General features: G+C 37.6%; 2 protein-coding genes across 4 annotated transcripts in view; one reads left to right on the top strand and one right to left on the bottom strand.

Moving 5' to 3' along the window:
- The first annotated feature begins 779 nt into the window (after positions 1-779).
- On the top strand, positions 780-21434 carry cacng5b (calcium channel, voltage-dependent, gamma subunit 5b). Of its 2 annotated transcripts, none has more exons than XM_051887365.1 (7): positions 780-946; positions 2656-2749; positions 3223-3466; positions 10512-10598; positions 15989-16129; positions 16202-16347; positions 20310-21434. In XM_051887365.1, the coding sequence occupies exons 3-7, from the start codon at positions 3271-3273 to the stop codon at positions 20565-20567; spliced, it is 828 nt and encodes a 275-aa protein (XP_051743325.1). In that variant the 5' UTR covers positions 780-946; positions 2656-2749; positions 3223-3270; the 3' UTR covers positions 20568-21434. The 2 variants fall into 2 exon arrangements, with proteins under 2 accessions (XP_051743325.1, XP_051743326.1); XM_051887366.1 differs by having other exon boundaries at positions 3149-3466.
- Positions 21435-23679: 2245 nt separating this feature from the next.
- The window catches only part of cyth3b (cytohesin 3b), a 50342-nt gene continuing 49008 nt past the window's right edge, over positions 23680-25013 (bottom strand). For both annotated transcript variants that reach the window (XM_051887210.1, XM_051887209.1), the window contains exon 13: positions 23680-24910. In XM_051887210.1, the coding sequence (XP_051743170.1) occupies positions 24838-24910 (73 nt within the window). In that variant the 3' untranslated portion in view covers positions 23680-24837. The remainder of the gene's footprint in view (positions 24911-25013) is intronic.

Raw genomic sequence — 25013 nt, 5'->3', positions numbered from 1 at the left:
TGTCTTTGGACTTTGGCACACTTTTGGCATTTGAACATTCATGTCAGCCTCCTTCAACTAACTGCCAACAGAGTACCTCTGGGATGACGTGTTTTTGTAGGCAAAACCCGGAAGCGAGTTAGCATTTTAGGACTTCCGGTTCCATCGCCCTAAAGTCTATGGGTTTTTTGAATGGGTTTTTGCTAAATCACCTGAAATAAGGTCTGTGGTTAACAAAGCCTCTAAATATTATATCTGACGACTTTATTTAGGCTTCAAAATGTATAAATGTTGTGTTAACTTGTAAGGATTATCTTGATAGACAAAACGTGTAAGTGTCATAAACAAAGAGCTTATTTTTTTGCGAAGTCTATGGGAAAAATGCATAGGCTTTCGATCGAGGGAACCCCTGCGCTGCTAACTTCTGGGTTGGCCTACAAAAACACTTCATCCCTGAGGTACTCTATTAAAGTTTTGTTAACCTTAGGCTATGTGTCTGTTTATTTAAAAAAAAAAATAATAATAATTTGAAAGAAAAGTCAATCAATTAAAATGTACACTAAACTTAACTATCGTAATAAACGTAACAAACTACATTTAAGTTATAATGTTATTAAAAATGAATAATATTTGTACACATTTGACCAACTCTTGTTTTACCTTAAAAAGATCACATAAACTTGAGCGGCGACTTCATGAAAAAACTTTTTGAGTGATGACTCGATGACGAATTCCTGAACTGTGAATCGTTTAATTTGAACGAACTGTTTGAACGAACAGATTCATTAAAACGAATCAGCTAACATCCAGGCAGCGACGCACGTACGCCCTCACACAGACGCGCAGTCAGAACACGCGCGCTCGCCTCTCTCGTGTTCATTCTCGTGCTCAGACTGCGCTGCGCGGACCTGCTTCACTCTATAGCTGGATTACACTCATATTTACTCTCATCAGTAATACCCTTCAGGTAATGTATCATCCTTTCAGTGTGGATGAAGGAATATGCTGCTGCTGTCGTAATTTATATACATGTCAACACAGATGCATGCGTCTTAAATGTGCTGATGATTTCAGTGGGATTTAAACTTGAGGCTAGTATATATATATATATATATATATATATATGTGTGTGTGTGTGTGTGTGTGTGTGTGTGCTTTGAATACGGTGATATGTTGATATTGAGTAAATGTTAAAAGTGTTTACAATTGCTTAATTTGTTGCTCAGTCCTCGCGTCATTTTGGTGCAACACGTGCAGAGAGTAAAGAGAAAAAATGTTTACAGTGATTACACCAGTTAAAGCGGTGAAAATGTAAATATAATTTAAAGGTAGGCTATATAAACTGTCTAAAACCTAGTGAGCTGCTGGTGATTTGGAACTCTCCTGCTCGCGCTCATAATGTGCTGCGCGCCCTTGCAAAAATGCACAATGATAACTATAGATTCAGTCATCATGTTATACAGTTATTGTTATTGTAATAAAATTGTGGTAGTTGGTTTTATCCACCACTGTCATAAAAATAAACAAAATTTACAGAAAGATTGTGAAGTTTTCTGACACTGTACTGTATACACTACTGATTTTACTGTGGTAATAATAGCTGTTGTTAGAAAATAATTAATAATTGGTTCTTCACTATAAAACAATGTGTGTCGGTCATAAAAAATATGATACCCAAAAATTCTAGCTTTTGAGACACTTCCATGTTCTTTAAAATTCAAGTCCTTTCTATTTCTATTGCGCTTTATACAGTACAGCTTGTATTGTAGCTTTACAGTAATAGACAGTAAAACAACATGATTAATGTTGCCAAATTCTTCAATTATGAAACAAATTCAATTTCCGCTGTAAAGCAGCTCTACAGAGGCCATTAATTCATTAAATTCGATGTCGATTCAATTTCTCAGTAACAACTTTAATGTTGCAAAGCTCATCAGTTATGAAATAAACTCATATCTACAGCTCTAGAAGACAACAGTCATTATTCATTTCAAAAAGTGAGAGAGATAAGCTTTTAAAGGGATAGTTCACCCAAAAATGAAAATTCCTCAAGTTGTTCTAAACCTGTATGAGTTTCTTTATTCTGTTGAACACAAAAGAAGATATTTTAAAGAATGCTGTTAACCAGACAATTTCTGGTCCCTATTGACTTCCATAGTATTTTTTCCCCATACTATTCCCATCAACTGTCTGGTCACCCATATTCTTCAGTATCTTCTTTTGTGTTTAACAGAAAGAAAGAAACTTAGAACAGCTTGAGGGTGAGTAAATGATGGCAGGATTTTCATTTTTGGGTGAACTATCCCTTTAAGCGAAGAGTTTTACATGTCCTGTTTTACATGTCATACAAGACTGTAAACCAGGGGTGTCCAAACTCGGTCCTGGAGGGCCGCTGTCCTGCAGAGTTTCGCTCCAGCCAGCTCCAAAACACCTGCCTGGAAGTTTCTATATGCCTAGTTAGGTCTTGATTAGCTGGATCAGGTTTGTTTAATTGGGGTTGGAGCTAAACTCTGCAGGACAGCGGCAATCCAGGACACCCCTGCTGTAAACTCATATGCGGATTGTCTGGAAATCAGTTTTTGCATGGTTGTGGAGCTGCTTGTGACTAAATTTGTTTAAAATGCACACAATCTCTGTACAGTACTGTAAATGTGTCATTAAATGCTGTGTGTTTAGGAGAGAAGAGAGGAGCTGCTGCTCTGTGTCCCTCCCTTGTTAAACAGGTCCATCATTTCAGCAGCGATGGACGCTCTGGCATTCTGAGTGACAGGTACTGCGTTTTATATGAGAGCTTCATATATGACAGATACTGGCATGATGATTGATGTAAATATCACCTTAATATCAGTTTTGCAGTGCTACACGCCAAGCTGCCTGATCAAAACTTCTGAACCCTTAAGTTTCATTTTGCATTGTGCATTAACTGTTAGACAGTGACAGCTGCAGCTGCTCAAATCACGCATGTACAGATGAGAAATGCAGTGTGAATGCATGAGTGTGTATTTTTGTCTCCATTGAACAGTTTTATGTCTCCTTGTGTAGATGAATGAGCTTCTTGTGTTGTGGATATTCAATCTGCATCTGTGTGCTTCCGAAAACACTTGTTTTCATGAGGATTCTCATCTCTTTTTGAAAGGCACTTCATTATTCATTATGTCACATTTCCTAGAGATGATGGAAGTTGACGCCCTCCTGATTTCCAGTCAGCAAGCAGTGAATTGATAGTGACTGCATTTCCCTCAGATTCAGTGTGTAGCGCGGGCGCCCCCTGAAGGCTGAAGGCTGCGTGGCATGAGCGCGTGCGGGAGGAAGGCTCTGACTCTGCTCAGCAGTGTGTTTGCGGTATGCAGTCTGGGGCTGCTTGGGATCGCCGTCAGCACTGACTACTGGCTCTACCTGGAGGAGGGCGTCATCCTGCCTCTGAACCAGAGCACTGACATACGCATGTCAATCCACTCCGGCCTCTGGAGAGTCTGTTTTCTGGCAGGTGAGTTACATGGATGATTCGACTTTTGGGGGACTTTCTGTTCCTCAGTTACATACATTTACAATTATTCATTTAGCAAAATCTAAATGAGTGAATCTGAATTTTTTTTTTTTAAAGTAATCCACATCTCACTTACTACCACAAAGAATATTTAATGTACTGAAGAAGATAAACAAAAAATATCCAGCACTTTACATAGGTACAAATTATGACTTAAAGGTGCAATATGTAAGATTTTTGACGTGCAAGGAGTCGCCTGTCAATTGCGTCATACCCTCGGTTTACAGTTTTATTTTGTAGAAACCATGGAAACACCAAAGATGCTTTCATATTTACATGTTTTAATAGACAAGGGAACAACTGTTTGGTTACGTTTATAGACAGAAAATTAATTAATGTTATATAGCTCAACACGTTTAGTCTTATTGTTTAAATCTAATTTTCTTGATATTTTGCGAGTACCATGCTTTACCATGCCTCAGAGAAAAACACTATTTTGTCAAGTAGCTAACATAGCATAATCAGATGCAGCTTTATTTTTAGTAACAGTGATACAGCATTTTCTCCATCATACAATACGTTTTAAAATGAATTGCATGCCATTTATCAGCACAAGCCATCCAGCATTTAATATGATATTCCAAAATCGATCTATCTTACTGCAGTGTGTCTCAAACAAGTGTCCCGCAGCAGCCACCGAGCGAACGCACAGAGTAACATTATAACATTATTTTCAACACTCTCAAATGTATCTAATATGATAAACAGAGCTGTATTACCTCATACTCATGACCGGAAGAGCAGATGCGGCGCCGGCGACTGTGTCATAATAAAAGTTCCGCTGCTCGTGAGGCGTGTGTTGCGCAATCGCTCCAGCGGCCTCGTTCAGCTCCCACAACACTCGGTCCTGCTCTGCTTCATACTACAGTAACGTTAATAATCACATCCATGAACATGATTTCTTCTTGAGACCTATCCCGATTGTTTCCACCGGCTGTGATGTGAGGACCACATGTCCCAAGATTCTGCGCTCAAACTTGCCGTCATCAAGCTACACCTTTGTTTTGAGTAGGCCTCTAGCGACCTCTAGCGGACAGAAATATTACATATTGCACCTTTAAAACATAAGGCTGAAACTCTTTAAAAAATAGTATATAAAGTAGTATTAATAGTAGTATTAAAAATACCATATACGGAGGTCAAAATATTTAATTAATTTGATTATTTGTATTTTTATTATATTTAATAATTATTTAATTTACCCCCGGTTTCACAAACAAGGCTTAAGCTAGTCCTAGACTAAAGTGCATGTTTGAACTGTTTCAACTGAAAGAAACTTGCTATGAGATATCTCAAAATATGTCAGTGCAGTTGTTTTGTCTCAAGATGCACATCAGCAATATTTTTTTCTAAGACACGTTTCTAAAAATTACCTAAATGCCCTAATTAAACTAAGGCCTAATCCTGGCTTAGGCTAAGCCCTGTCTGTGAAACCGAGCCTTAATATCTGTTTTTTTAAACTATGATTTGTGTTTTTTTGTTATTTTAAGTTACTTTTTAAGTCATGGAATTGGATAAAAAGAAATAAAAATGAAACTTAAATTAATTTCTCATTCTAATAAAAATAAACCACCTTTTGTTAGGAGTGATTAACACTGCAGTGTCATGATGCATGGATATATGTGTGTATTCATTCTTATATTTATTTATGAATTTATTCTTAAGAGTCTAGATGTTTCCGCTGACTGGAGATGTTTTTGCGGATGTTCCCTGGTGTTTAACTTCACACAGCTTGTCACGACACCATTCGCTGAGGATGTTTCCTCCCTGATGGTGTGAATTGAGATCACTGTGTGAATAAGACAGAAACTCCCAGTGTTGATATAGGAAAGTAAGCTATTTACACCGCAGTCAGGGACGGCTTAACGCACAGGCCTACCGGGCACATGGCCAGGGAACTAGGACCCCAGACAAGCCCCCCAACCTCCACCATCCACCCCCCACTGCACCGCAAAAACTCATACTCAACGAGAAATTGGAGCGACACCGCTAAACTTATACTCAATCAACAAGAAATCAGAGCGCCACATCCTCATACTCAACGAGAAATTGGAGTGCCACACCGCACTACTAAAATCATAGTCAACGAGTAATTGGAGCAACACACTGCTAAACTCATACTCAACGCAAAAACGGAGAGCCACACCGCACCACTTAACTCATACTCAATGAGAAATTGGAGCGAGGCACCGCTAAACTCATATTCAACAAGAAATGAGAGCACCGCGTCGCACCACTTAACTCATACTCAACGAGAAATCAGAGCGCCACTCTGCTAAACTCACATTAAACGAGAAATCGGAGAGCCACACCACACCACACCACTTAACTCATACTCAACGAGAAATCAAAGCGCCACACTGCACTACTAAACTCATACTCAACAAGAAATTGGAGCGAGACTGCTAAAGTCATACTCAACAAGAAAATGTTGCTAAACTCATACTTAATTAGAAATTGGAGCACCACATCGCACTACTAAACTCATACTCAACAAGAAATCAGAGCGTCACGCCGCACTATTAAACATACTCAACGGGAAATTGGAGCAACAACGCTAAACTCATACTCAACGAGAAAATGGAGCACTACACCGCTAAACTCATACTCAGCCAGAAATAGGGCATTTTTTTCCAAAATGCAATTAATCCATCAATATAAAAGTTTTTTTTCATATTGAAAATACACAACAAAGTAAGTTGATCCACAAATATGACAGCCTGTGAACTTTGCCAATACTAATCTTATATACAGGCATTTGACTAAAAATACATTCAGTCGTCGCTCCCAAAATGAATTCAACGAGTCATCTTGTTAATGTTATAAATTAATTATGTCTCCGTTTGTCATTGCTGATTAAAGAGTATCTGGCGCCACCGCACGTTTAAAATAAACACATTTGCAGTGTACATTGGTATTAAAAACGGCTTTTAACTGTTCATGATTCAGTTTTGGGGACCGTGACAGAAGTTTGATGCTGTCGTGGAACAAACAACAGCCGGCATTTTTCCTCCTCCTGACTCGAGTGCCTCATCTTCTTAATCTCCTCACATAAATGATTACATTTTGATGACTTGCGTTTCTTCCCCACCGCAGAAACCACCATAGGTTCATCAATGTTATCAAAATTATAAATTTTTCTGTTTTTGTTGATCACAAAGTACAAAGCAGATAAGGAAAACTAGGATGCCGGGTGTATTCAGAGCGCCGCCATTACTGTTTACAGTGCGTGGAAAGGTGCGCTGTGATTGGTTGAGCGGATGTATTGCATTCTACAGAGAAAGGAGGCGTTTTGGAAAGAAAGGGAGAAAACATGACAGAATAACACGACGGATATCGCATTTTGCGCAAAATTAATAAATGACTTTTCAATACTGACCAGATACAATACAGATTTTGGCGGAAACTCATTTTTTTTTAAAAATGGCGTTTATCGCGTTTTAGAACCAAACTCTTCATATATATATATATATATATATATATATATATATATATATATATATATACACAGTTAACTCACCTACATTCCTCAACAGTTTTTCAGCATCCCTCCACCACCCCGTCTCCTCACTCTTGGCTGGTTCCTACCACAGCCAAGGATACTGGGGGAGTACTCTGGGTTTGGGCCAAATACCAAGCTGGGAGCCCTTTCCTCAGACAGCATGCCAAATATGCATACCATTTACTCTATCTGACTTATTTGTAAGTGCGAACTCGTGAAATACTCAATGAGAAATTGGAGCGATGCACCTCTAAACTCGCACTCAGCAAAAAATCGGAGTGCCATGTCCATTCCTTTATGACCACAGTGGACCTATATTCTGATGGTTACTTCCACAATGTCACAAAGCTCAAATCATCTCAAACTGGTTTCTTGAACATAACAATGAGTTCACTAAACTCAAATGACCTCCACTGTCACCAGATCTCAATCCAATAGAGCAGCTTTGGGATGTGGTGGAACGGGAGATTCGCATCATGGATGAGCAGACGACGAATCTGCAGCAACTGCGTGATGCTTTCACATTACACTGGTACTAGCAAGGTGTATCTAATAAAGTGGCCAGTTAGTGTATGTTTATACAAATGAACAATTGATCTCAAACATGTTAACCTGTACAGAGATTAGGCTAAATCTGCACCCCATTTTTGCACCATATTCCTTTTCTTCACCCCATTCCTGCAGTCCTTAATTTTATCCTCCTGAGATGGAATAAACATTTTTCATTTATGAAAAATAAAAATAAAATGTTTTTTAGATGTTTTAATCCCTATTTTTCACCCTTTTCCCTGTTAGAGTCAGTGTTCTAATGTTGTCCTGTAAATATCCAGTCATCTGAGTTCATTCCAATGGACTTCACACATTCAAAGGGGTTTTATTGGTTTTATACCATTATTTTTGAGTGGCCAGGCGTTCTGGACTGATTACAAAGGTTACAGCTCTATCTGTGTGTCCTCCTGTGGCATTGCTATGGCAGTTGTTGTCCGTGAGCAACATTTTCTGAATGTGTTTAATGATGGGATGTGTCCTGCTGTATTGATGAGGTTTATCCATGTGTGTTTGTTATCGTTTAGATGACATGTTGAGCTCACACTCCTCTGAATTGGCAAACAACGGCCTGCTGTGGCACAAACACACACATTAGTCTCAGTGAAGGAATGCACTGTGTGTGTGAAGATGTGGGCGAGCGATTGGACTGAGTTTGATCCAAACCCACACTGTTTATAGCTGGTTAAATTGAGCGTGACTGTGAACAGATGTGAGCAGTCGTTTGAGCTCTACAGGATCGGGCTGGTGGGATCACGATCAGCCATGTGATTCAAACACCCTTTCAGAAGTCCAGAAGTCTCAAGTTATTTCTGTGCTTCAAAGTGAGAGAGTTGCATTGCTTTGGGTGTTACAGTGTTGACCGTGTAAATGTGATGTGATATCATGACAGACAGTGATATCATGATCCTGTAGGTCTTACCACATGATGAAAGTGTCAGTGACTGCACTAACATTATATTCTCCCAAATGAAAAGGGAAGTCACAGATGAAGGCCATTAAAAGCCCTTCTTCTGTGAAACATAAAAGAAGATATTAGGGACTTTAAGCAACAGCTGATGTTCTATTGCACGACTTTAAAGGCAAAATATGTACGATTTTTAGATTAAAATATCGAAAAACCACTAGAGCAATGTTATATATTTTGTTGACATGTGTACTTACATTATCCCAAATGTTTCCAACAATTTTTAAATCCAGAGAAATCAGCAATTTTAACCAGGACATGAACCATCTCATTGCGTTGCCTGTCACTGACGTCATATCCGGAAACACCAAAAACGCTTTAACAATATGCGTTTTGTTAGGTGAGCAACTGTTTGGATACCTTTATCGGCAGAAAACTAATTGTTATAATGCTCAACATGGTTAGTCTTATTGTTTGAATCTCTTGTTTTCTTGATTTACCATAAGTACCATGTTTTTACCATGCCTCAGAGACTACAGCATCAGTTTAACCTCCATTCACACAAATCCTCTCCCATGGCCTCATGGGATAGTAAAGTGTCCATCATATGCACACTTCAGAATCTCACCAGAAGTAGTAGGTCATCCTTGTACTTTTTGCCTACTGTTTTATCAGTACTGTGAATTCAGACATACTTTGCCTGTAGTAGGGAAGTGTGGGATTTTTGGATGCAGCTAATATCTTTGAAAGTCATACAGGTTTGGATGACATGAGGGTAGAATTTTCATTTTTGGGTGCACTGTCCCTTTAAGAATGTTACAATAACAGTTACAGCAAACACAACTTAAGCTCCAAATGCTGTCTTTTTGAAGTAATTTTGACTTGCTGCTCAGTGTGTACAGTAATGCGCTTACAGTTAAGGTCAAACATTAGCACACTATTATAAAAGTAAAGCTAAAAGATTCAAAGATGTGTGTTAGACTATGATTGATTTAGTTAATAACATTGTCGGTTTAAGGTCTATTTAATCCAATCCAATCAGGAAGAAGAGAGAGTGAGGAAAAAAAAAATTCCCTCAAAATAATATAAAGTATTGTTTTTAGCAGTCATTTTGGTCAAAGACTATAGAATAACACAAGACACGTCACTCGTATTATTATGAATGGGAGAAAGTGCAACGCGCAATATGGCGGAATAAGTCCCGCCTTCTAAATAAGAGCCAATCGCCGATTGGTAAAGTCAACACGTCACTGCAGCAGCCGTTAGAAGCTCCGGTTTCTATAGAAACAGTCAGACGCGCGCCTCCGAAATGAGGCACAAGAGACGCGCATTTAGGACTGTGTTAGTTTGATCCAGCCTGAAAAATACTGTTTTTTCTCATGATTCGAGCGTTTAGAAACAAAATTTATGAGACAGTTGTTGTCAGATTTCATTGGTGATTTCAAATATGAAATTTAATCGAAAGCTTGGCAAACATTTGATGTTTCCCCATTCAAAGAGATAGGAGCTGCACTTGGATGCCCAAGAGGTGTTTCAAAGATGGCCACCGAGTGAAATGACTTGTCTTAAAGGGACTTTGATTTTGGTGCTCTTCAACCCACTCCTCCACAATTGACTATAAGCTCAGTCAGATTTGCCTCCGTCCAATCAACAACCAAAGTCCCCATCCTACATTTTTTCCATTTTCAATAGTCTGTTTCACTCGGATGTATGGCGCAATACAGAAGAAATGATCTGTCACTAGAAATGATCTGTCAGTAGATAGCCATATGGGCAGTGCTCTGAAAACATGGTTACACTTTTCAGTCCTGGTTTGTTGTCCTGTCTGATCTCGCCCCCTTCTTTTTACCACTTCCTTTCCTGTCCAATGTAAAAAAAAATAAATAAAAAAAAATAAAAAAAATTAATCACAGTTATTGTATTTTATTCACAACCCCTGTTTGAAACCCTGGTGTGTACTATGAAAAGCCAAAGCTCATCATGTCTGCTAAACGTCCCGGAGCAATAACAGTGTCCTCTGTGTGTCTCAGGTGAGGAGAGGGGCCGCTGCTTCACCATCGAGTATGTGATGCCCATGAGCGTTCAGCTGACCAGTGAGTCGACTGTCAGCGTTCTGAGTAAGTCATCAAACCTTCATGAAAAATCGTGTTCTCAAGTTGTTCAAAATCTAGCTTAGTTCCCTTTTTTTAGCTTAGTTACATTTAAGATATGTCAGTACAAGTTGCTTTCAGTTAAAATAGCTCAAACATACATTTTAGTCTTGAACTAGCTTAAGAATTGTCTGGGAAACCGGGGCTATAAGTGTAAGTTTATATATTGTAGTCTCTACATTGTTAATATATTAATAAAGGCCATATACAAGTAGTGAGCTCTTCATTCATTGCCACTGTAATTAACCAAATTATTATTGTTTAATTAGCTCATATGTAAAGAGTTAGATAATGCTTATTATGCTTTAACAACTTATTAACACTAAATGCTTTAAACCAACCCTTTATTGGATATATTAAGTGTTTCTTAAAATGTTTACAAATACATTAAAGGGATAGTTCACCTAAAAATGAAAATTCTGTCTTCATTTACTCCGCTCAAGTTGTTCCAAACCTGTATAAATTTCTTTCAAAGGAAGATATTTTGAAGAATGTTTTTAACCAAGCAGATCTCGCCCCCCCCCCCCCCCCCCCATTGACATCCATAGTATTATTTTTCCTACTATGGTAGTCAATGGGGGGCGAGATCTGCTTGGTTAAAAACATTCTTCAAAATATCTTCCTTTGTGTTCAGCAGAGCAAAGAAATTTATACAGGTTTGGAACAACTTGAGGGGAGTAAATGATGATACAATTTTCATTTTTGAGTGAACTATCCCTTTAAGCACAGTACCTGTCAAAAGAAACATTACAGTTAATGTTATAGTTGTTATAGTAAAGTATAGTGTTTGTTCGTTTTAGTTTACAGTGTATTTTTTAATAATGTACTAGTAAATGTTGAAATTAACATTAACTAAGATTAATAAATGCTTTAGAAGTATTTTTCATTGTTAGTTCGTGTTAACTAATGTAGTTTACTAATGTTACCTAATGGAACTTTTTTGTAAAGTGTTACCTAAAATTCATTGTTTTCTTGCTCTTGGGAGTCAAGGTCACTTCATGTGTTTTTACTGATCAGTTAGATATCTGATTTATCAAAATGATTCCATTTACACTTGGCCACATAAATGTGTGTCCGCAAAATGGATCTAAATCCGATATTCAATTTCCACGCTATATGCAGATTTATGCAGATGATATGCAGTTCACGTCACTGAAAGCAACAAATATGAGCTGCATTTTATTGATCATCAGCTAATTTCAAAATCAAAGACCGCAATAGGAGAGAGTGTGGCCCTGGCACTGATAAGATCATTACTTTTAATGAAGATGATTGTGTTTTGAGTGTCTGTTACTTACTTTCAGTAGTTACTCAGTAGTTACTTACTTACTCATTTGCAGCAGTTTGCTGAAGAGATACTCAGCTGCTCGTCTGCAAAGATTCATGGTGTAGTAGCGCTGTCATTTCTGGCTATAGCACAATCTCACACATTTATTTTTTTAACATTATGGGAGGAGTAAAAATTACATACGTGGTTTCAACAACCAGATGCATTTAGACTTTTCAGTTTTTACTGGAATGCATCCCTGACCACCTCCTGAAGTGGTTTGAGCGATCGGATTTAAATCCGTCTCCAATACATTTCGGAGGACATTTAAACCTGGTCTTTTCACAATCGGATAGCTATCCAATCAGAGAAAACACATGAAGTGAACAGGTGTAAACAGGACCTGAGTGTAAATTGTAAAAGAATAGTTTTCACTGTAGCGTAAATAATAGTGTTAATTAGATGGTGTTGTCACAAGTGAGGCTCCCGCACTTCCTCCCCCGCACCACCGGAGGGAGCCTTCACCGGAATACTGAGACTATCATTCAGACTACATTTCCCATAGGCCCTCATTCCTGGGACTGATTGCGCACACACCTGCATCACATCACACTCACACTATTTAAGCAGCACACACACACACACACACACTGCGAAGTCTTGATTTGCCCTGGTGATCATTTCTAAGCGTTTTCTGTGGATTGTTTATACTGTTGCCGATTGGACTGTTTATCTCCTGTGATTCTCTGCTGCCTGCCTTGATCCTTGCCTGGTTACTGGACTGTGTTTGTTTGCTGCCTGCCCTGATCTCTGCCTGCTTCCTGATACCGTTTGTCTGCCGCCTGCCTCGACCATTGCCTGTCCCCGTTTACGTCTCTGCCTCTGCCCTTACCTGTGTATATACTATTCTTAATAAAAGCTGCAAATGGATCCCCATTCTGTTGACCCATCATTACAGGTGTTCAGTGTTAATTAGTTGCAAATAGTGGCAGATACTGTTTGCACCTGTGTGTATTGTTATATAAAACAGTAATAATGGCAGCATATTCCATTTATATGATCATATTTATTAACGTCATAAATGGTGTTGAGACTTTTCTTGTCCTCATACCTAAAGCCCCTCTCCCATATCAGCCTGCAGTAAATGTCCAGGAAGCATGGGGACAATATTACATTTACATTTATGCATTTAGCAGATGCTTAAATCAACACATGCACACACAAAAAAAGACAAAATATTAAAAATATATTCAAAGCAACAGAGGAACAAAAGCAATATGCATCACAGTCAATGTGCCAGTCTGTCTGATCAGCGCAGTTTCCGTTACAGGTCTATTAAATAACCATTTGGCTCTTCATTTCCACTTTTTGAATATTTCCTTTAAAATAAACATCTCATAGAAATGAGTTGATATGTGATGGGACTAGGGAGAAGAATGGGATCTGGAAAAGGCAGGTTTAAACTTGGGTCAGTCATGTCAAAAGCTAAGTAAACTTACATAGTTTTTACACATATGGTACACTAAATTTTGTCATTCTACTGTAACTGTCCTAACCACTATGTGCAATTATATGGTAAATTTTGTTATTTGCAGTTATAGCATTGCTTTTTCACTGCTGCCAGAACAGAACACCCTCCGAAAAATATATAAAAATAAAGAGAAAAAAGAGGAAGGAGGTCACAGCCATCACCAGATGTTCATAAAACATACATTCTTATAACCAAAATGTATTTGGTTCAATAGGGGATATATATTCAATCCATTTGGACCAGTAATCCACAAATGCATCTTTCTGAAAGTTTTTTCTCCATGGTAAAAATATTTTTTAAAACTTCAATCCAACCAGTTGAGTGTATTCAAATCCACTTGCATATGCTGCTTATACAGTCCCATGAAGTACAATGCAGGATGGGTGGTTATTAGCTGTCAGTTTTGACAGCTGTTTTAGAGGCGCTGAGTTTATTTCAGCGTGGAGGTAATTATCCCGCTGAGGGTCTGAGCTGATGGACAGTAAGACAGCGCTGAGAAATCCTTTAGTGAGCTGCTATACAGGCGGCGTCATCGCTGTCATGGATGAGAGGCATCATTAGCAGAAATAGCGCTCCTCTCATGACTCAACTGACATTCACACTTGACTCCAGTAGTTAGCATGTTGCTAAGCTATTGCGCAAAAGCCTTTGAATTAAATGAAACTGCTGCATTTTTGTGGCTGCACACGAAAACATTGTACAGCACGACCAGTGCAGACCGACCGATGAACGAATGTTCACCCCAAAATGAAAATTATCCCATGATTAACTCACCCTCAAGCAATCCTAGGTGTATATCTTCTTTCAGACGAACACAATCTGAGATACTTTAAAAAATATCTTTGCTCTTCCAAGCTTTATAATGGAAGCGAATAGTAACCAAGATTTTGAAGCCCAAAAAAACACATCCATCCATCATAAAAGTAATCCAAATGGCTCCAGGGGGTTAAATGCCTTCTGAAGTGAAAAATATCCATATTTAAAACTTTATAAACTAAAATGACTAGCTTCTGGCAGATGGCCTACGCAAATCGACTTCTGACGCAATATATGATGCAGGAGTATCGTAAGCTTTGATGTCACTCGCGGTTCAAACAAATAGGTCTGGGCAACAAACTCAAGCTCCTTTTGTCTTGAAATCCTCTGACATTTCTCTTTAAAAATTCTCGTTTTAGACTTCTACTTAATGACCGGTGTTTTGTTTTTCTCTATCCTCTGCGCTTCCGCGTTCGTCAATATGTCATGCGTCGGGTTAGAGGTCACTCTTCCGCTGGAATCGACTCATGTACGGCCATTGCTGGATGCTAGTTATTATAGTTAATAAAGTTTTAATATGGATATTACAAAAACCCATCACTTTGCTTCAGAAGGTCTTTATTAACCCCCTGGAGTCACATTACTTTTATGATGGCTGGATGCACTTTTTTGGGCTTAAAAATCTTGAGCCCCATTCACTCCCATTATAAAGCTTGAGAGGCAGGATATTTTTTAATATAACTCTGATTGTGTTCGTAGATATATAGTCATATACACCTAGGATGGCTTGAGGGTGAGTAAATTATGGGGTATTTTTCATTTTTGGGTGAACTATCCCTTTAACAAAGATAACTATAATGATAACCAAAAAGACATTTGCCCACACACAACAACATTATGTTTATTCTAAGCACGTTCTTCAGTTATGAACTGCTAATAGGAAAGATTTTGATTGGCTGACAATGTGCCGCTCCACATCAGCAGCTTCATTGACAGAAATAGCGCTCCTCTCATGACTCAACTAATGTGCACAATTGATTCCATTAGTTAGCGTGTTGCTAAGCTAATGAATGCCACACCACACATATTGTGCATAAGCATTTGAATTAAATGAAAGTGCTGTTTCCTGCATCGCTATTTAGCTGCATTTTTGTAAAAACAACCAATGTAGACCAACTGAAGTACCATAACTAAAACAATAAAATACAACTATATTAGCGTACACACCAGCAGACAACATCATGTTTATTCTGAAACGCGCTTCAGTTATGTTCTGTAAACATTTGCTGCATTCACGCCATGTTGTAATTGTCATAATTTCGAGATGACAACATCTTGAAATTACTACTCGGAGCTGTTCACGTCCTTGAACTCGGATTATGCATTTCTATGGCAACACTATCAACACCAAAATGAATCTGCAGCGGTCAGGTGGTACAAGTCGGAGCTCTCAGAATACTCCCTGTTTACAGGTTGTAACTATGAGTTCTACAAGGATATAAACACTTTTTGCAAGCCGGAATCTCGTAATTACAGTGATTACGACATGGTGTGAACAAACCTATAATCGCAGTGCACACTAATAGGAAGATTTTTGATTGGATGTCAGTGTTTTTATCATTCATTGGCTGAAAGAAATCGCTTTGAATGTGATTCCAATCTTTCCTCTCTGTCATTATCATTACAGCTGTCTTCAATGATTTTTAAACGTTATGGTTATAGTTGTCTTTGTTGGTGTGAACTCGCACAAGTGAACTCACTATCACTGCTATTTTTTTTTCCTGTGATACTGTTTCTCTTCAGAGATGATCCGTTCAGCCACGCCCTTCCCCCTGGTCAGTTTGTTCTTCATGTTCATCGGTTTTGTGCTCAACAATATTGGGCACATTCGGCCCCACCGCACCATACTGGCGTTTGTCTCTGGAATCTTCTTCATCCTGTCAGGTACTCTTTCTCTTCCTCCTCTGTCATTCTGACATGTCTCATCTGTCAGGCTGATGTTTGTCCATCACACAGGTCTGTCTCTGGTGGTGGGTTTGGTTCTCTACATCTCCAGCATAAATGACGAGATGTTCAACAGGACCAAGAGTAATGAGGCGTATTTCAGCTATAAGTACGGCTGGTCGTTTGCGTTCGCTGCCATCTCCTTCCTGCTCACTGAGGTGAGAACACCACCATTTACTGTCACTCTTCTCTCGCTTCTCTCCATTATTAGGGCTATTATTCACACTGAAGTGAACTCCCTCACACTTCTTCTTCTTCTTTTTCTTCTCTGCAGTTAAATCAGCACTAATGTGTTTTGTGCTTTTTTTTTCATCCTAACTCAGTCTTTCTTTAAAGACATGTAAGATTAAACGAATGTCAAAAGGTTCAGCTCTATCATCCATATTTGTGAAATGCTGATGATTACCACATACTATAATTTGATCTTCTTGATGTTCAGTGCTCACTACCTAGATACAGTATGTACTGAGCAGTGTTGGGTGTAACGTGTTACTAAGTAATGCGTTACTGTAATTAAATTACTTATCCACTGAAAAAGTAAAGTAAGGTATTACTGTTCATTTTTAGGTAATTTAATTACAGTTACTTATAATGTACTTGCGTTACATACTGTTCAACAGTTCTGTATTAAAATCTAAATTTGTCGTCTAAAGGTAAAAGTGAACGCTGCCTCTTTAAAATCGTTAGCTGTAGTGCACTTGCGCATGAGTTCGCAACTTTGCACCAGTTGGCTGCGTAGTCGCTGTCTGAAGATGTCGGCAGAAGCAAGTGGCTGTTTTGCAGAATGGAAATATTCCAATTACTTCACTTTTTTGCACATGTAGGCAAGAACTTTATGGTAAAATGTAAGCTATGTCCTAGAGAGAAAAAACTGCGCGCGCTCTCTGAGAGACGGTCTTCAGTCAGTGCGCTCTCAGCGCACACACATAGCCGCCTCTCGCAAGTGTCAGATTTTCACGGTTTATTACACATAAACGTTCAAATACACACACAGTTATGTCAAAATGCCCATCTTGGCGTATATTCGCATTGGTTATGTGAATGTGAACAGCATGTGTAAAAGCATATTGTGACCGTCCATTATGTCTTAGTGACAGCAGCCTTTAAAACATGCTACTGTCTACTATTGTCTGTCTGTATTATAAGTGATAATCAAACAACGAAAGAAAAGCTTTACAAAGATTAATCTATATTTAATTTATACAGTCATGACTATGCAGAGTTATTTTATATTTGATTATTCAATTTCTGTGGTATTTTTACTTACTACTATTAGACCTACCTGAAAAAAAATAGCATTGTTTTATTTGTATCTTTATATATTTTTACCGTGGTATCGACTTTGGTATCGAGTATTGTGCACTTTTGGTGGTATCAGTACTGACTACTAGATTTTTGGTATCGTGACATCCATATTTGTTACTAAAAAAATGTAAGTATTATAAAGTAAATAAAAGTATTATAGTATGTTTTAATAAAGCTAAAATGTTTTAAAAAGCCATAAAAGGCTAAACTATTCTATGTTTGACTCTTATCAAAAGGGGTTAGGGGTTAGGTTTATAGGGATTTTAAGAAGTAATTAGTAATGAGTTACTTATTGAGTAATTAAATTACTTTTCAGACAGAGTAATTAGAAAAGTATTTTAAATATAACATTGATGATGTAATTAGTAATTAGTAATTAATTACTTTTTTGAAGTAACTTACCCAACACTGGTACTGAGCACAGTATGCTTAAAATATCCAGATGCATTTTCAGTGTGATGAATGAACTGTAGGTAATTTATTAATATTTTAACTCAAATCTGAAAGTGTAGGTCTTTCTTAACTCATCATTTCCCTTGTGAAAAAGAAGTGCAAAAAGAAAAGAAGTTCCCTAGTTAATTGTATTGAATGTGCACTTGTAGACTAGTCTTAAAAGTGTATATATATATATATATATATATATATATATATATATAAACACTGTACTTCCAGCTGTACCTGTAATAGGCCTATATATTAATGGAGTAAAAGGTCACTTAAGTGTACTTAAAGAAAGTCACTTTAATGACTTTTTCCAAAGTCCCTTTTTCAAGGACATTCTGTTCACTCGGCGGCCATATTTGCGGCATATCTTAATGTCAAATTAAAAGTTTTACTTGAAAGTACATTTTAAAACCTTTAAAACATTATATTTTAATAATGTTTTGATATTTTTTCGTGCTTTAAACTTTTTTAAATGTACATAAAAGGCAAATTTATCATTATAAATCTATAATTACAAATACATGACATACAAGTTTCAAAAGAAATGAAATGAAATTTTAGTTTTCCATAAATGCTTGTCAGTACGTTCAGCAGTACACTGTGACCACATTTCAAAGACAATTGAAGTAATAATGAAATTACATATAAGATGTACTTTAGTTCTACTTAAGTGGGTCAAAAATGCACTTTTAAGTTCAACTAATTACATTTAATATAAATTAAACTACAATACATTTTCATTTAATTGTAAATAACATGCAAAAAAGGTGTCTGAAAACATTACATTCAGCACTTAAATATATATTTTTAAAGTATATTATTTCCATAATTTAAAATTATGCTAAAGTGTACTTCAAGGGTTAATCGGACAGATGACATTTTTCCCCCACAAAAACTGGATATAAATGCAAAATAACCATTTTATTTTCAAGATATTAGATGTGTTCTACTGTGCAGACCAATCGGTGTGTGACATTAAAGTACTGTGAGAGTGATTAGAGAGCAGACGTCTGTACATATTCGAAACGCTCTTGTGGTACTTTGATGTCACCTAATAATTAGATGCCACATGCTGATTTAAAGTCCCCCTGCAGTCAATAATTTTTGTCCCTTAAAACTCATCTTTGATCACCAAAATAATATATTTAAATGTTTTTTTTCCTGTGAAAATATTACTTCATGCCTTGAAATAGCTTGACTCTACATTGACCTCATTTAGTATATGTGGATCAATAAATATGCAAAAAACTCACTCACGCCAGCTCAGAGATCCACTTGGTCAACTTACTGAGGTAAACGCAGCACAATGATATTGTTCTTTACAACATAAGGCACATAACGGTAATTATATGGTAAACGGTAACGGTAAAAATATGATTAGCCTTTTGCTTGACTATGTTATCAAACAGCTAATAATGTGTTGCTAATGTTACACAAACCATGTTCCCATTCTTCATCTCAGAGTCAGACAGCTGCCTTCTAACAATCAGTATCCTTACAAACAATTTATCAACTCAGAACGTCAGTGGAGAAAGACATATAGTTCATCATAATATACATCATACACCCGCCATATTGCTAAATCTACCCGATTTTTCATATCAACAGAAAAATATACTGGGATAACCTGGCTTCTCTCGAGACTCCCCTTCTAGTTTGATGTTAATGATATGCTAAAGCCTGCCGGCACATTGACGTGATTGGTTACAAGGTAGTTTGTGAGGTCACAAACACCAGCAATCTTTTTTCATTGCAGTTTTAAGGAGAAAACACTCAGCATTGATGTTGACTTATGAATTTGCACATGGTTTGTCTTAAAGCATATTAAAAACACCACATAGACAAATAAACAACATTAAAAACTTGATTTTCACCACAGGGGGTCTTTAAACATGCCATATGATGAGGTCATGTGACAAAAGTGCAGCATATGCTTTGTTCATGCCATTTTGTATTTATCGTAATTACTACATGACACCCTGGGATGTTCTGATTGAAGCTGTTTACATCCTCGGACTTCAGCACACTTATACTTCTGTTTCAAACATTTATTGTGGAATAACGCCTACAGTTTCACTTACTGCTAGTAGCAAGCTAGTGTTCCATTCTGAACATCTTGGTTGATAGAGCTAAACCAATACTGCACATGCAACATTCCTGTAACATTTAAAAATCGCTCTTCTGTGAGTGATTTTCATGCACTTGGACCCCATGGTGGATTATTTTTTTCTACTATATAATATAGTACATATAATATAATTTTACCTTTTTACATAAATCATTAGTCATAATCAAACACCATTTTCTCTAAATGTATTCTGTTATTGCTTGGTGCTTCCTTGAGGAAATGTTTTTTTTCCTCTCTGTTCAGAGTGCAGGTGTGATGTCCGTCTACCTGTTCATGAAGCGTTACACAGCGGAGGAAATATACCAGCCGCACCCCAGCTTCTACCGGCCCCGCCTGAGCAACTGCTCCGATTACTCGGGTCAGTTCCTTCACCCCGACGCCTGGACGCGGGGACGCAGCCCGTCAGACATCTCCAGCGACGCCTCGCTCCAGATGAACGCCAGCTACCCGGTGCTGCTCAAGTGCCCTGACTACGACCAGGTGTCCTCCTCTCCCTGCTGAAGGACAGGAAGTGATGCGCACATATCCATGTGTCTTTGCCTTATGAGAGGGAACAGACTGATAGAATGTGTGATGGTGATGTTCTCGTTCTGTAGTGAGTCTGAACTTGAAGCGCTTTGTTCCAGCAGGTGGCAGTGTAGTATTCTTCTCTGGAGTGATTCATACACTGGTTATAATCATTGAAGTTTAATGTCCAACTGGGTGTCCGTCCATGTATATTTATGGTGCTTATACAAATATGAATTGTAGCCATTATGGATCACTAGCCTTCTACTAGATCAAACTGCTTTCAAGAATAGTATATATACACATTACAAATAAATGACTATGTATGTAATATAATATCTATTCATATCAAACTGTATTCTTATAAAGGTTGTTCTAACAAAATTGTTAGTAAATAAGTGCAGAAATTGTATTGGTATCTACAAAAACAAATATAGATGAAAACATACTGATATGTATTGTTGCACATCTGAAATGATGAACCATCAATTTTTAAATATTTGTGATGAGATGTAATATTATATGTAATATTAGATATTGTCCACAGCTTCAAATTCACAAATTCATTTCCTTTCTCCTATCAATATAAAATGGACCAAAATAATGGAACAAATCTTTGTAAAGATTATATAATATTATATCTCCCCGACATATTTGATTAATCTATGTTTCATAAAAACAATGTGGTTTAAAACCAAAAACAATATACATATATTACAAATGTTGATTTTCTCGATTTTGTAAGCATGAGATGTTTTTGTGAATGTTTTCATCTTTCTACATTAGTATTTTGTAAGTGTCAGAAAGACTGTTCGACATCCTACTGCATTTACATTGGATAAAATCTGTACCTGCATAAACCTTTTTTTTCTTCATTTCATTTTTTCATTTTTCAGTCATCACTAGATTCCAGCTAACCTCATCAGCTGTATGAGTAGCCTATATATACATATAATTTATATATTATATTTTTGTCAATATATATAGAAAGTCAATATGTGCATTGATGGTAAGGATTTTCAGTTAGTGACAGTAGGTGGTGACAGAGAGATTACTTTTTAAGTTATCATTCATTCAATCTGTTTGTTCAAAAACTTTGTGGCTGCATCTGAAAGCTTAAAGGGTTAGTTCACCCCCAAAAAAAAAGAAAATTCTGTCATTAATTACTCACCCTCATGTCGCTCTACACCTGCAAGACCTTCGTTAATCTTCGGGAACACAAATTAAGATATTAAGATGAATGAAGGTCTTACAGGTGTGGAACACCATGAGGGTGAGAACTTAATGACAGAAATTTCATTTTTGGGTGAACTAACCCTGTAACAATGCTGCCTTCGGAGGATGCATTGCAAGGTAGGAAGGCTCCAAGGAATATCTGAATCCAATGTCAGCTTCACTTCCTGTCTCCTGAGATACCTTCATCTGAAGGCAGCATAGATGTTTTCTTTGATATCCCACAATCCTGGGCTTTCCATTCTGTGACAGTTGAGCCAAAAAATAAAGATGGAGTTTGAAAGTTGCACTTGGTGGCCAGTTTATGTAAATGTACATTTTTGACCATCATTTTTCATGAGCATAAACCAGCTCATGACTTGCTCAGGACCAGCATAAACCAGCTCAAACCAACTTCCATGCTTCAAAACATACCTAACCAGCATATGCTGGATTTTTTCAACAGGGTACACGGCCTCAGAAGTCAGATTTGTACCTATATTCTGCCTGCAAAGTAATTGCCTGATAAGACAGCAGTTCGGCCATTTGTAAACTCATTGTTTCAGGCTTCCCGTCTCGTCCTCTTCCAGTTATTTTTTATTTTTAGCTGTACAAATGCACTCATTATGCTGCTTGATATTGCAAACTGGCAGCCTATTTCTTACGTTGTTTTAATGTACTGTCTTAATTATACCGTTTATCGCACTTTGTTTTCTGTGAATGTGCGAGACTTCCAATTCATTAAGAATAACAGTGTACTTTTTAACTATAAACACTGGTTTGTAGTGCAGATAGTTTTACCATTTATGGCACTTTGTTATTCTCAATGAATCGGAAGTCTCGCACATTCACAGAAAACAGTACAATTTAGATAATTAGATAATATTGTCTCTAAAATGTGTTCCTCAGTCTGTATTTTAACATAACTGTGATTATTTGCAGGACTTCACCAAAGAACAGCACTCTTGCGCAATAGCATTTCACTTGAAACGGGCCTCGCAACAGAAGGGACCTCCACTTGCACTCGAAAAACAGCCCCACCCACCGCCGTCATGCACACACACCAGGGTCGGAAATTAATGGGAGCTTAGAGCAAGAATGCCACCAAAATGAATAAAAACGTCCCCAAAAAATTCAACATATATAGGGCAAAAAATGTCCCTGTATGAGTTTCATAAATATAGAGTGCTGTTTTTCTAAATATCAGCACGATTACAAATATGATTTCATACAATAGTTCAATGAACAAGTTAATATTAGGTGAATTTCATTTTAGACTTGGGAAAATTTTTGCTCCATTTCGCCAATGAAAATAGTTTCAAACAAATCCACAATAGAGCCATTGCGTGTCTCCGAACAACACAGTGATGTTTCGTTATGAATCCAAATTTTTTGAATGATTCGGTCTAATGAATGACTCAGCGACAGTGATTTGCTTTGCTGTTTTGAATTAATCGTTTGACGATAGGCTTGTTCGAGATGCATCGGCGCTGCACAGACTGATCAGTGTATGACATCAAAGTACTGAGAGAGCGATTCAAAAGCATAACAAGTTGCATGCTCTCCAAATGCTCTTGCGGTACTTTGATGTCATACACCGATCGGTCTGCCCAGCGCCGATCCATCTCGAACAAACCTAATGATTGAATGACTACACCACCTACTGCCAGTTTGGCGCCTCTGTTTCTTTAAAATGGCCTCCAAATTGCAAAGGCTGGCTCTGCTCTTGCGATATTGCTTAAATATACTGAAAGAAACTGAAAATGTTCGACGTAGAATGTGATTTAGGGCAATTTCAAAAAACGAGTGCCAGAATCACTAGAGTAGGTGCACTCACTGTATGACCAAAGTTATCTCTGTGTGATGTGTGAGGGGGAAAAAAAACAAACAAAAGTTTTTGCTTTATGAATGTTTTATGTATTTATAGTTCATGTACAGTTTGACCAATAGCTTATACAGACATATAAAAATTAATCTGGAGCCCCAAAGGGCATTAGATAGTATTCCACCCTTGGAAAGGGCTTTTATTTTACAACCACATATAAATTGCTACTGGATTTTTTTTTTCTTCTTTAAAAAAAAACAAACAAACTTCATTTTCCAGAATTACAAGGTGATTTTTTTCCCTGACAGAAGTACATTAGTTTAAGGCTGCTGAGCAAAGAGCCCTAACAATAAAGAGCCAGTAGATTTATATGCTACAGATTGTACTTACACACAAAAAAAAAAAAAAGAAGACAAATGTATACAGTATTTACACATAACTTAGATCTATAGTTTACCAATTATGAGTAGAATAAAATCATTTCACAAAGAAAATAAATATAAAAAGAGATATTCAACTATACTTGTAAAGAGAACACAAAAGCAAGCAAATTCATTCGTATTACATCAAAACATCATACGTGACAGTAGATAGTGTCATCTAAGAGCAGAACGGAAAGGTTAATGGACTGGTACCAGAAACTGATGCTGAATTCTAGTATACTACATTTCCTATTCCTGCCATAGAAAGATATGGTGAAAATAGTAAGAGTAGTATGATAGTATGCAGCATAGAGTTCAGCTTAAATCTATATATGTTATACATTTGCTCTAACAACATGAAATCAGTCCAGCTGACTCCAGACCGCCACCTAGTGTTGGCATTGGATCATTAACGTCTATTTGAGCTTCTATTGCGGTCACATGCACACAGAAGTCTTCTAGCACCATAAGAGATTATGGCCATGTCGATCACACCGCCAGGTCATTGGCCATATCTTTAAAAAAAAAATGGCTTTTCTATCTGACATACTGTAGTGAGAGTTCATAAACGACTTCCTCTGGGCTCTCGAGCGAGCCGCCCAGGTATACATACCAACATCCATGCAAATACAAACAGATCAGGACAGCTGTGTTTTTATATGAGAAAGAAAGGAACTATAAACATTTAATTCTTCAGCTGCTGGGCCTCTTTAACCCGTCAAGCATGCGCTCGCACAAAGACTGTCCCAGAAGGCAGTGTGTGTTGCTGTGAACAGGCTTTGAGGAAGAGGTTTGGATGGAGATTTCACTTCTTGTTGGCGATGCGTCTCTTCCTGGTGGCCAGCATGTCGTAGAAAGGGTCCCGGCTGATGCTCGCTCTGAAGGAACCAATTAAAGGAGATGTGAGGAGAGGCAGAGAGACTTCGGCATCTTTGATATGGAAATTCAGCATATATATACATACACACCCCTGTCTTAACT

This window comes from Ctenopharyngodon idella, chromosome 3 (assembly GCF_019924925.1).
Source record: "Ctenopharyngodon idella isolate HZGC_01 chromosome 3, HZGC01, whole genome shotgun sequence".
NCBI lineage: Eukaryota > Metazoa > Chordata > Actinopteri > Cypriniformes > Xenocyprididae > Ctenopharyngodon > Ctenopharyngodon idella.
The sequence above is the reverse complement of the archived record's forward strand: the minus strand, read 5'-3'. Positions and strand labels throughout refer to the sequence as shown.